This window comes from Quercus lobata, chromosome 7 (assembly GCF_001633185.2).
Source record: "Quercus lobata isolate SW786 chromosome 7, ValleyOak3.0 Primary Assembly, whole genome shotgun sequence".
Classification (NCBI taxonomy): domain Eukaryota; kingdom Viridiplantae; phylum Streptophyta; class Magnoliopsida; order Fagales; family Fagaceae; genus Quercus; species Quercus lobata.
This window is the reverse complement of record NC_044910.1, coordinates 44,366,737-44,380,554: the sequence shown is the minus strand read 5'-3', so window position 1 is coordinate 44,380,554 and position 13,818 is coordinate 44,366,737. Positions and strand designations below refer to the sequence as shown.

The window sequence follows — 13,818 nt, the reverse complement described above, 5'->3', positions numbered from 1 at the left end:
TGCATTCTTCAGGCCGAATGACATTACTTTGTAACAGAATAGTCCTTGGCTGGTTACGAACGAAGTCTTTTCCTGATCGGCCTCGTGCATGCGGATCTGGTTATAACCCGAGAAAGCGTCCATGAAGCTTAATAATTGGTGTTGAGCCGTCGAGTCTACTAGGACGTCGACTCTTGGAAGGGGATAGCTATCTTTAGGGCACGCTTTGTTAAGATCGGTGAAATCCACGCACATCCGCCACTTGCCGCTCGCTTTCTTCACCATTACCACATTCGCCAGCCAATCGGGATAGTAGACTTCCCTGATGAAGCTTGCCTCTTGGAGTTTGCGGACCTCTTCCGCTATTGCTTGGTCTCGTTCCGGTGCGAACACTCTCTTCTTTTGTCGAACGGGTGGAAATGAGGGCAATACATTCAATTTGTGTACCATGACCGAGGGATCGATTCCCGGCATATCGTCATGGCTCCAGGCGAACACATCCTTATTGCTCCTCAAGAAAGCTACGAGTTCTTGACGGATTGCGGGTTTGGCAAGCGTTCCGATCTTGGTTGTTCTGTCCGGATTGGAACTGTCGAGAGTTATCTCCTCCAGCTTCTCTGTGGGTTCTGCCACCGTTCGGTGCTCTTCTATGTTCAAAGCCTGGATTTGGTCTTGCATCTCCATCATAGCTACGTAGCATTCTCGTGCGGCAACTTGACTTCCGCGTAGCTCTCCTACCCCATACTTCGTTGGGAACCTGATCATTAGGTGGTAAGTTGACGTTGCCGCCTTCCACGAGTTGAGCGTAGGCCGTCCAAGAATAGCATTGTAAGCGGACGAGCAATCGACCACCAAGAATGTCACGTTCCTGGTTATCTGTTGGGGGTAATCTCCTACCGTCACCGGTAATGTTACCGAGCCCAAAGGGAATACCCTACTCCCTCCGAAACCAACGAGCGGGGCGTCTGTCGGTATTAGCAGCTCCCTGTCAATCCTCATTTGCTGGAATGCTGGATAGTACAAGATGTCGGCCGAGCTGCCGTTGTCGATCAACACTCGGTGCACGTTGTAGTCTCCTGTCCGCATGCTGACGACGAGGGCATCGTCGTGTGGATGGTGTAGGCGCCGTGCATCCTCTTCCGTGAACCCAACAATAGGGACTTCTCTGTTTGCTATCCTTGGCACTCTGCCCGTCGACTGGACATTCTGTACCATCCGAAGGTATGTTTTGCGAGCCTTCTTTGACGATCCGGTCGCAGTAGTTCCTTCGATTATCATTCTTATGTCTCCTATTGGGGGTCTTGGTCGCTCGTTTTCTCGGCGGAGTTGTTGTTCCTGCGGGGGTTGATCCGTTTTCCCCTTGTTGACGAACTTCTGCAGCTTCCCTTGTCGGATAAGGGCTTCGATTTGCTGCTTCAAGTCGTAGCAATCGGCCGTGTCGTGGCCGTGGTCACGATGAAAGCAGCAATATTTGTCTCTGGACCTTTTGCTGGGGTCACTCTTCAGCTTTCCTGGGAACGTCAGGGACCCTTCGTCCTTAATCTGCATTAGGACTTGGTCAATCGGCGCGTTTAGCGGGGTGAAACTTGCGAACCTTCCGCCCATGGGTTTTGGACGTCTGTCCTCCCTTCGGTCTCCCATCCTTCCTTTCTTCCGCCCCTGGTCCTGTCGGGAATCCTCTTGTCTGTCTCTTTTCTTGGGTCTATCTTCTCGCGATAATAGTGCGTCCTCAGCGTTCATATATTTGGTGGCCCTGTAAAACACCTCCGACATGGTCTTGGGGTCGTTTTTGTATAGGGAGAACAAAAACTTACCCCCCTTCAGCCCATTCGTGAATGCTGCTACCAATATCTTGTCGTCGGCTTCGTCGATCGAGAGCGCTTCCTTATTGAAGCGTGATATGTAGGCCCGCAGCGTCTCCTCCTCTCGCTGCTTGATGTTCATTAAACAAGCCGTGGATTTTCTATACCGATGTCCTCCGATGAAGTGCGTGGTAAATTGAGCACTTAGTTCCTTGAAGGTGCTGATGGAGTTGGGTGCTAGTCGGCTGAACCAAATCCTTGCCGCGCCCTTTAGGGTAGTAGGAAAGGCCCTGCCCATAATCGCGTCTGCCATTCCCTGAAGATGCATCAGGGTCTTGAAGGTCTCTAGGTGATCTAGAGGGTCCTTGACTCCGTCATAACTATCCATGTTCGGCATGCGGAACTTATTCGGCAGGGGGAAGGAGTTGACGGTTGTCGTGAAGGGCGAGTCAGTCCGGTTGACAAGGTCGTCAAGATCACTTGACACTCGACCCTTGAGAGCATTCATCATTACATCCATCTGTTCCTTAATCGCCTGCATCTCCACGATGATGGATTGTGGAGCTGTATCCGTCGAGGAAGGGATGTTAACGTCCCGTCGCACTGGTCTGCTCGGGGCGTTACTCTCCTGCTGTCCGTCCTGATCTCTCCTTTCAGCGCTGGTCCCTTCTTGATCCGCTCCTTGGTTATTGACCGCCGCATTCTTTTGGTTCAGCTGCTCTTCTAGGTCGTGGTTTTGTTTGGTTAGGCGCTCCACGGCTGCGGCGAGCGTCTTGACTTGTTTTTCAAGGGCAGTCGTGGGGGCTTCTTCTTGAACGTCATTCGTGGTTTCCATTGAGCGAGTGAGTACCATGTAACTCTTTTGTCTAGGAAGCGATTAAGCGCTACACTTTCCCACAGATAGCGCCAACTGATGACGTTGAAAATTGTCACCAATGAGTCACACCGTACTCGCGACTCAAAGCGAACCTGCACACCAAGAACGAACGGAAGAAAACCTTTAGAGAGCACTGGTGTGGTGCCGGCTAAACACTCTCCGAAGGTCAAGTCAGAATTTGTCCTTTTTCCTCTAGAGCGTTAAAGAGGGTCAATTTTTCGTACCTTGATTTGCGTGAATGTTACTCCTTTTATAGTAATAGAGAGTTGGCTTTTCTTCTTGACCTCCAGATCTTTCCAATGTGGGACTCTGATACAATTTCCCTTATTGGATCTTAGGGCTTTTTCTAGGCAATAGAGATTTCGGATCATGGGCCCTTACTGCACCTGTGAGCGATGGGCCTTCGAGGCGCGTGGGACCATCTTTATACAGGCCCAACAGTTTCAATCCGTCTGGCCCATTAAGGTCGGCCCATCAGACCATTTTATCATCTCCAAATACTACTATCTTAAATATTCATTCCAAAACGTATAAAATTCCATTAATAAAATAAAAAAAAGTTAAATCACATTTTAAAAAATAAGTAAAATCCATACTTATCGATGTTGGGTTTCCTTTTATAAATACGCTATATTTAATACATTTGAAGTGATGCATCAACAATATTTTTACAATAACTCTTAAGTAATGTAAAAAAATATAGCATTTTTCATTTTTACTTGAAATCACAATATTTAAACAATTCCTTTAACCAAATACGACAAATTTCCAAATCTAATAGCTTATTTGGATGGGTGGGGAGTAGAAGGGAGTAGAGTAGAGCGAGGGAGAGTAAATTAAATTACCTTATTTGAATGTTTTTTTAAGGGATAAGGGGAGGGATTTGGAGCAATTTGAAGGAGTTCTAATTACTTCTAATCCCTCATTTTTAATTTCCCCAAATTGGAGAGATTTGGAGAGAGAGAGAGAGAGTAGAACATAGAAATACTTAACCAAATGAATTACCAAATTTACCTTTACTATATTAACAAAATTACAAATTATAAAAAAATTATTATTCCCCTCCCTTTACTTAATTTTAAAAAAATATTCAAATAACGTGGAGGATAACCATTCCCCTTTCTACTCTCTTCTCTCTCTCTCTCTCTCCAAACTTTCAAACATGGCATAAATGTTATTGAAAATTTCCTTCTCAAGAAAAAAATGTTATTGAAAATTTGAAACTCAAGATTTTGTTTATTTTATTTTATTTTTTTAACTCTTCAAGTTTTAATAATTTATTACACTTTTAAGAAAGGACTTAAAATACAATTTTGCATAATAATAGAATAGTACACTCCAATAAACTAATAATAATGAAAAGACTATAAAGGACCTGAAAACTTCGACATTGTTAACAAGACTCGTAAATCGTTCTCCCCAAAAATTTGTGTGAGTGACTAAAGAAGGGTTGTTGATTTGTGAAGTGTGAAGATGATAGAGGTGGTTCTGAACGATCGGTTGGGGAAGAAGGTTCGTGTGAAGTGCAACGAGGATGACACCATTGGCGACCTGAAGAAACTTGTGGCGGCTCAGACTGGTACAAGGGCCGACAAGATTAGGATCCAGAAGTGGTACAACATCTACAAAGACCACATCACTCTCAAGGATTACGAGATTCACGATGGCATGGGCCTCGAGCTCTACTACTACTAAGGTTAAATTCCCAGTCTTTGTTTCCTCTACTTCTTCAGAAACAAAAAAAAAAACACTGTGCTGTCCTGTCTTCTTGTTTTTTCTCTTTGATAACTACTACTATCTATCAAATTTAGACAACTGGGACACATAGCTATGTTATATGAGGGATTTGAAGTTCTGGGTCGTGCTTTATTTTGTCTGAATTTGGGATATACTGCTTTGATTCTGGGATTTTGTGTTGCTCTTGACCTGATAGAACTTCTTATATATTATGTGTGTGTGTGTGTGTGTGTTTATATGCAAATTGCAGGTGCTTGTTTCTACTTTTGGTTTATTGTAATATAGATGGATTGTTGAATATTTAGCGAGGGATGTGTTAGTTTCTTTTTGAACAGAGGAATTGTGAATTCCTTTGCTCTATTGAATAAAACCTTGGATGTTTCCTTGCACATTGATTATGCTAAAAACCCCACGATTGATTTATATTTAGTTTTACTTCTGTGTTATTTAAATTGATAATATGTCTCAGTTTATTCTATTCCCTTTTTGCATATGGAGTAGGCTGATCTTTGTTCAATTGGGAAATTGGGGGTGGTAATTTCGTTACTGAGGGGAAGAACTATTGTTAGTGCAGGCTTTTAGCATAGAGAAAGAAACTGTGGAAAATAAGATTTTGGAAAAGGAAGAAAAGAAAATATTTTGGAAGATATATGACTATATAAAATCCCCATAGACAAAGTATAACTTTTCATCATCTATTTTAAAAGGAATTTTGTGATGTCCAGCTTCATGATATTGTGAAGAGCTGAGCAATCATAGTTTAATCTTATGCATTCAGTTCTTCCAATAGGTTTGTGTGGTACCTCCCGAAAGTGACTAGATGAAATTTAACCCCAATTTTTTCTTTTGATGCTTGTTTGTTGGTGTTAAGTTCAATTCATGAGGATAGAAGTTTAAAGGTTTTCTTGTTGGTTTGGAATCTCACAGCACTATGCAGAAGAATAACAAAGAGCTGCGCTAATTCTTGTGAATAGTTATAATCCCACATTGATAAGAAAAGAAGTAGAAATGAATGATATACCCTATAGATGGAGTGGTGGTTTAGTTTTATTGTGTATAGGAGATTTAGAAGACAAAGTGTTACCATGTGCGTTTGTGTGAGAGCACCTTTGGATGTAATAGGGATTTGTGTTAGTTTATGTTTATGAGTGTTATTAAGATTATTGAATGTGGCTGTAATCCTTCATTGATAGTGGATTTTGGTTGGCATTGCTTGCGGATGTAGGCATAGAATTGGCCAAATCATGTTAAATTTGGTGTGTTATGGTGCTTATTATTTTCTTGTTTTGAATGTTTCTTACAACAAATCGGTATAAGAATATTTCAAGTTATTGAAGATGGTGAGGACAAATTTTGAGGTAGAGCCTTTTGTTGATAATTATAATTTTAGTTAAGGGCATGCATTCAACCTACCGACTTGAGGGAACCAATCCGCTACCTCATGTTGGGTTTTCATGGGTTGATGGGTTAAGTTGGGTTCTAAATTTTTTTCCCCCGAAGCTTGCGTTGGCTCAAATTTAGGTTGGCAAAATTTCAACCCAAGTAACTCGACCTAAGCCACACGATTAATAGTTCAATCTATATATATATATATATATATATCTATTTTAAATTTTTTATGATTTTTTTTGAATTTTGAGACTTACATCCCAACCCAACCTAATCCCTCAAGTTGGATTGGATGGGGTTGGTTGTTAGAGTTATCATGATTCATATGTTGGGTTGATTTAGGAATTTCTCAATCCAAGGATGTCGGGAATACCCCAATCCCAAACCCAATCCATGCACAACCCTAATTTTAGTATTTGGCAAATTATTATCAACAATATCCTACAGCAGGAAGGGTTGATTAAAGAAGCAAGTATTAATTAAGGCATTGTATAGAAAGTTGACAAAACTGGCCATTGTGTTTGATGATGAATGGGAATAACTTGAGATGAATGTAATGAATACTCTCTGTTTGAATTTCTTCCCATAGGTAAATGATAGTGTATTGAATGAAACTTCTACCTAAGATTAATGTTAAAGAAGATACACATGTCAAAATCACTTAGAAACATTCATTTTTGCAGATGAGTTGTATCAATTGCACATGGAGGAAGGTATTGACATTAGGGATCATTTGAATCAAGTAGGAGTAAGGCTTGTTGCTCTTAACCTCACTCCCTCTTTCATATGATACCCTTGTAACTATACTATGATAATAATTTCATTGGAGAAAGAGAAGCTCAATAAGTCAATGAATGATTTTGAAATTGGGGTATTTGTGGTAAAGTTTGAATCAAGTCATGGTAGGAGTGTATTGTGTGGGAGGAATTTTAATAGAAAGAAATCAAAATCATAGTCTAGACCCAAAATGGATATTAATGACATGGAATGTGTTTATTGTCATTAGTTGGGACATTATCAATATTAATGCAAGAAATACTGAGCCGAGTTAAATTTGTAGTAGACAAAAGCTTGTTGCATATCCTGTAAATGCATCAATTGTTACGACAGATAGTGAGGATGAAGATAGTGGTGATGCTCTAATTATTAGTAAAAAGGTTCCATTAAATTTTGCGGGTTTTATATTCTACTTACTCCTTTCATATGTGTTGGAATAAAGATTGAGTTGGCATGTACAAAGCTTGTGATGTAGGTTCTGCTAGGTGAATAATAATGTGTAATGTGGGAATAGGTACGGTAAATTTTAATATGTTAGATCTGAATGGAAAGCTTTAGTTAATTGAGACATATACTCCAACTTGGAAGCAATTTGATTTTTTAAGGTCAGCTAGATACTTAAGACTATGGATATTATCTAAAAGATGTAGTTATGAAAGTCAATAAAGATACTTTGGTGGCAATGAAGGGTCGACTTTCAAGATACTGTATAAGTTGATTGGAGAGACAGTTAAAGGTGGAGCATATAATGGAGCAAAAGGTAGGGAGGAGCCTTTCATTTGTTAAAACGCCATAGGGAAAGGGTACTAATGAATAGAAGAAAGAGAGATTTGTGAAGAATGTAATTAATATGGTTGCAAAGCTAAATTCTAGTGATTGCATCCTCTGTTGAGGACGTGGAGGAGTACTGCTTCCCACAAGTCCACCCCCTGTTGGGGGGGGGGGGGGTGTTGCAAAGGGAAATACCCAAATGGATACTAGTAAAAGCACCTCATGAATTGGAGGTTGGGATTTCTTAAGTCCAGCCCATGAGGGGATAAGTTCTGAGGTTTTCTTGTTAATTTTGGAATCCCACATGGTTTAGAAGAACAACAAGGTGATACTTTATTCCTATTAAGAGTGTTAATCTCATAGTGATAAGAAAAAAAGCATTGAGGTATGATATTCCCTGTAAATAGAGTGGTGGTGTAACTTTTGTTATGTGTGAGAGTTATAAGGAAAAATCTTCACTTGTGTATGAATGTGAGGGTGCCTTTTTTTGTATTGTTGATTTGGGCTAGTTTATATTTGTGAGATTTAGTGAGAATTGATTGATGATTGTAGTCTTTATCATTGATAGTGGATTTTGGTTGGTTGCTTGTGGATGAAGGCATAATGTTTACCAAACCACATTAAATTTTGGATGTTGTGGTGCTTGCTCTTCCAATTTTTTGGTGTTTCTCACAGTAGTCAAGACTGTTTCTGTACTTCCATTCTGTCAATGAGAGTTTTTCAAGATGCTCTTACTCGTGGAGGTCCTTGGCAGTAGAACAATGAACACTGAATCAGACTCTCTGGCTTGTTAAAATTTGAGTTTGTTAAGTGCTGAATCAATTTGTTTGTTCCACCTTTAGTAAAAAAACTTCATAATTGTTAACCTATAAGCCCTTTACTACTTTTGTTTGATGGTACTGCTATGTAATATCTATAAAAAAAATAAAAATCCACATACAATCATTTGTCAAAATCACAAACTTGACAGTTTGACCAGGTGGTCACAGTACTATGTTACCAATAGTTCTCCTTTGATTTGAAAGCCGCTTTTACCCCATAACTCTCTCCTCCCAACCTTCTGCTTTTGTTGTTCTAATAATTTTTTCAGTTCTCCAAGAAGGGGGGGATAAGTTCAATGTTACCTTTGCTGTAGGCTAGAAGAACGTTTACATGCCAAGTTCTTGTTTTCATAGTAGAGATTAACCCCAGCAAATTATTAAGGTGATGAGATTCAAATTGGTGCAAGTTGATTGTTTATGCAATAATTATTACTAGCAGATCTGATCCTATATGTGAGGTGATGCTCTGTTGTTGTTGTTGTTTTTTTTTTTTTTTTTTTTTTTTTTTTGGTTTTGTTTTTTTGTTTTTCATTTTTTGTTTTTTTTGGGTGGAGGAGATTGAAGATCTAGTACTCCATTGGTTCTGTTGGGCAATATTTAAGCCGGTCTCTTGCTGAATTAGCAACAATGGGACTATCTCCTTTAATTAGAAGTTTGAGAAGTTTTTGGTGTGACATCTGTTATTACCAATTAAAACAATGGAGAGGTTCTTTTTTGTAGTCCCCAACTCCTCTGATCAAACAGAATATCATTGTGGTTCTTGTTAGGGATATCCAGAAGAAAATCAAGTTCACCTTAAAAAATGAATGTAGTAAAATCTGCAGTTAAAGTCATAAGCATAGGTTACTTGATAGTGATCCACCGAAAGTTACCAAGAGTAACTGATTTAGTGGGGCAGTGTACCATTTGAATTATTTGCTGTGCAGAATGGAAACAAGCTTGTTCTTTCCGTGAACCTCTTTCCAAATTTTGAATTATTTGCTGTGCAGAATGGAAACAAGCATGTTCTTTCCGTGAACCTCTTTCCAAATTTTGACTCAGTTAAATACGCAGTAGGGCCATAGGTGTAACCGCAGATTTTTATGTTGGTTTTCCCATTTGATAAATTCAATGTAGCATTTTCTCCTGTTAACTCTTGTTTCGATATCTGAAACATTTTAACTCTGAATAACTAAAACTAATATTATGGAAGTTTCATTGTTTGCTCTTTTGGATTCTAACTCTTATTGATATATTTGTTTTTCAGGTGTTCTATTTCTTAGAAAAAATGCACTGGAAGTGTGTCTGAGTGTTATGGTATCTAGAAGAGACATTCTATGTGATTTGCTTTTCAACTGGACCAATGATTGTGTGGCATGTATCATGTATGTATCCCTAAAACAGCTATTCAGTTGATATGGAGGTGTGGGATATGCACATATCTAGTTACTGCTGCCTCATTGAATAAATAAAAAATTGCGCTGTAGGCAAATCATCACTTGGGAGCAGATTGTTTCTTTGCTTGTATCTTCACACCTGTGTCATTAGTAAATTCTTAAAAAATCGGTTATGATGGTAATGGCATACAACTGCTGGGTTGCTTAAGCATGATATTAGTTAAACCATTTGTGCATAAGCAACTATTTTGAGAAAATAACTACTTAAAAAAGTGAAATCTACATTTGAGTGTTGTGGGGAAGGTGGAGTTGAAGATGAGAACTGTTCTGCCATAATCTGGGGCTCTAAAAGGGCATGCTGAGAAGCAGTTGTTTTTAGTGTTCTTGATATGGCTTTGTTATGATTTAGCAATATAATTTTTACGTGAGTTCACTGTTAAAGCCATTTTATCATGCACTAATCATGGTAGATCATGTCAGTAATTGTGAAAGGGAAATGCTAATGGATGCTTTTAGAGCACTGGTTAACAATCCATTTAAAAAAAGTTTTATGTGAAAAAAAAAAAAATATATATATATATATATATATTAATGTTTCGACAACTTTTTTCATTTTTCATAAAAGTGATGCCAAAATTTTCCTTAAATGAATTATTAACTATTGATCTAAGAGCACTCGTTAACATGATCCATTGTGAAAAATGTTTATGTCCCTATACTTATTGTCATTATTTAGCTTCTCAAAATGATTGTCTACTAGTTAAAATTTCCTTTCCTCTGGCTTTTTATTGAATACTTGAATGAGCCTACATTTGGATTACACTATTCCCAAGCTAACCCATTGTTGTGGTTAGAGCAATTTGATCAAATAGCACTAGTCAAGTAAAACATAATGGAATTCCATTAAAGAATTTGAAATGTTATAACATATGACGACATTTTCCTTGAAGAAGAAGAGGTGCATGGCAAAATTTTCTGGACGATTCCATTAGATAAACTGTGAATTGTCAAAAAACTGAATCGAAGGTACTATGATGATCTCTTAGGGCCCGTTTGGATTGAAGGGGGAATGAGGGGAGTAGAGTAGAGTTAATTGAAATTAGATTAATTTTTGGTCAACTCTACTCTACCCTCTCTTAATCCAAATGAACAATTAAAAACCATCATCATCTTAATTGGACATTGGTGTGCATATATGGCACTGGTAATTGTGGCAAACCATTTTCCACTTCACCAAAAAGTCATCAACTGAACCTCTATCCCTACCCATCCACAGTCTGCCACCCAACCATTACCCCCTACTAATGACCCTAGTCTATGGTGGCTGTCACCACCACTAGTCCCCGATCAAGTGTTTTTTATTAAAAATTTTACTTTTTTTTATTTATTATATATGTGCTTGGAAAGTGAGAAATTGTAGAAAAGTAGTAGAAAATATGTTTTCCATAGCATTTTCATGAAAGAATGACATTAGGGTTGTGTTTGGTTTGACGGGAAATATTTTTTGAAATATTTTTTTAAAGTATTTTATTGTGTTTCTAAAAATATTCCGGAAAATATTTTCAAGTGTTTCGTTGCGTTTCATGAAAATTAGTTTATACTTATTCTTTTTTTTTTTTTTTTTTTTTTTAAGATGTTTATACCCAGTTGGTGACTCTAATTTTGTATTGCTATTTTTTTACTAGTTTTGTTTTCTGCACAATTTTTGTGTATGTTGGGGACTCTTTATTCTTTTCTCATAAGAAAATTTTTATTTTGTGTAGTTACTAAAATTCTCCTCAAATCTATTTGAATTGTATTTGTAGTTATAAAATCATTTGGTTTCAAGAGACTACCACCTCTCTATCACCCATATTTTTGTTTAATAATGACCTTTTTGACAACCATGATCACGTACTATCAAAAAAAAAAAAGAGAGAATAAAGATAGCCGAATTTTACTCTCATTATCATAGTACAATCAAATTAAGTCTTTGTTTTTTTTTTTTTTTTTGTGAAAAATATAAATTAATTTTAATTGGATAGAGATACCGTTTATCATATGCAGATAAATAATATGTTCATCTAAGAGTTAGTTTATAGCTTTATATAAGGGTTTGTTTGAAATTCGTTTATTTCACTGAAATTGAAAACTTTTTACTGAAAATACGGTAAATATAGGTAAAAGTTAGCTGAATAAGTGATGGCAATGGGGTGGGGTGGGGCGGGGCCGAAGGATGGGGTCTTTGCCCCCGCCCCACATGGTTTTGTCTTGCCCCATCCTCGCCTCGCATGACGGGAAAAATTTTCTCGCCCCATCCTTGCCCCTTGGCACCTCACAAGCTCTACCACACCTCGTAAAACTCTATTTTTTATTAATTTGCCCTATAACTAGTACAATTTTTTTTTAATCAAACCTATTTCATCAATAAAAATATACTTGAAATTACAACTAAATTTATCTCATCAAATTAAATTAATTTTTAGCAAAAATTGAATAATATTATCCGAGTGCTTCAAAAAAAAAAAAAAAATCTCGTAGTATAACACATAACAAAATAGAGACAAAAAACCACGTTGGGTGAAATAAAATAAGTTAATATTGATATGTTTGTTTAAATAGTAAGGTTTTAGGGTATGAAAATTTTAAAATTATAACCTTTATCAACATGTGGCCGGGCAGGATGGGGACGGGCAAGGTGGGGCGAAGCGGGGCAGGGTAGGGCAAAATTTCCATCTTTAAATTGAAATAGTATAGATTAACCAAGCTAGCAAAATTAATCAAGCTAAACAGACACTAAGTGCTTAAATTATATACTTAAAAATGGTTTAAATTATCTTATTACTCCTCAGATGGACTTGATCTACCTACTTAACCAAAACTTGGTAAATTATGCTTTAAATGAGAGCTATCACAAAACCTACCCGGTAACTTCTTGCTAATGTTATAATGGAATCTTAAATCTTCACCTTAAATATCGGAAACAATTACTATTACATTATTTTGGACAATGACAAACCTAATTTAAGATGTAAGGAATGAATTTGGATTGGACCCAATATAGGATTGGGTTTTAGCCCAATAAGCTTAAATAATGAATTTGTAGAGCGTGGGTAAAAGAACTAGTTCTATTTGGTAAGAAAGACAATAACAGTTATTTATTTAAGAGAATCAACACAAGTAAAGTGAGAAAATCTGTCCTCGGCACAATCCGAGGAGCTATGTTATAATATCAAGTTGATGATCAAGGTTACAAGAGTTCAAAGAATTATTACAAAGATTTTTTGGTTTTTCCCTCCCTCTTCTTTTAGGCCACCTTTTCATGCTATATACTATAATTTTGGTATCATCCCCACCATACACATGTAGGTTAGGTTCTAGGAACTCCTTCTTGTCTCATCCAACACCTCCCAGAACCTTCAACTTGTAGCTGTAAGGCTGCTTCACCATTGTTCATGTATCACCTCCACATTAATGTGACCAGAGAGTTAGCTGAGATGCATTTAATGTGGTGATAGTAGCTTTTGTAGATATTTGTTGCCTCCCTCTACTCCTCCCTTATCCAATATCTAACTTCTAACCGTAATGCAACCTTGAAGGATGTTCAGGATGACAGGGCATTTCTATTGATCTCGGATCTCTATTTCTGAAATAATTTTTCTCCTCGGACATATTTTGAACTATCATATACAATCTTTATTTCTTCTTCTTCTACCATTCCCATAATAACTTTATTTGACCATCCTCGGACTAGTAAATATCCTCGGATTGGGCCATAGGCCCAATTCGTACAGTTTTAATAGTACCATCTGGCTAATTGACCCACACATAAGATAAATGTAATTCAATTTTGAAATTAAAATTAATCCCTTTTTGACATCCATAGAGCTTTTTTTTTTTTTTTTTTTGAGAAAGTTGACATCCATAGACTTGATAATTGGATAAGAGTCAAAGACCCATGGAAAGCCAGCCATTTTTAGAGTTATGCTTGGTATTTCATGCTCTCAAGTCTCAATGAGAGACAATATTGGTGTTTGTTAGAGTAATGATTAAATAATTAAATATTCTATTTTTCAAAAGTTTAAACTTTTGAATGCAAAATAAATTTCTACTTTACCTTCTATTTAATATATGAATGGGAGTGTTAACTCTGTGTCCTATTTAAAAATTTAAAAGTCTTGACATGTTGGACTACCCACTGATTCAGGGAGAGTATGGATCTACACTTAAATGGGAGTATTAGAATAATAGTAAAATGATTAAATTCATAATTTTCAATTTAAATTTTTGGAATAATAGATAATTTATTT

The 13,818-nt window shown here is 37.2% G+C and overlaps 1 protein-coding gene across 1 annotated transcript; it reads left to right on the top strand.

Annotated features, from left to right (window-relative positions):
* Positions 1 to 4,021: 4,021 nt before the first annotated feature.
* On the top strand, positions 4,022 to 9,711 carry LOC115952175 (ubiquitin-like protein 5). Its single transcript, XM_031069248.1, has 2 exons — positions 4,022 to 4,354; positions 9,400 to 9,711. Exon 1 carries the CDS (start codon positions 4,132 to 4,134, stop codon positions 4,351 to 4,353), a length of 222 nt encoding a protein of 73 aa, XP_030925108.1. The 5' UTR covers positions 4,022 to 4,131; the 3' UTR covers position 4,354; positions 9,400 to 9,711.
* Positions 9,712 to 13,818: the final 4,107 nt, after the last annotated feature.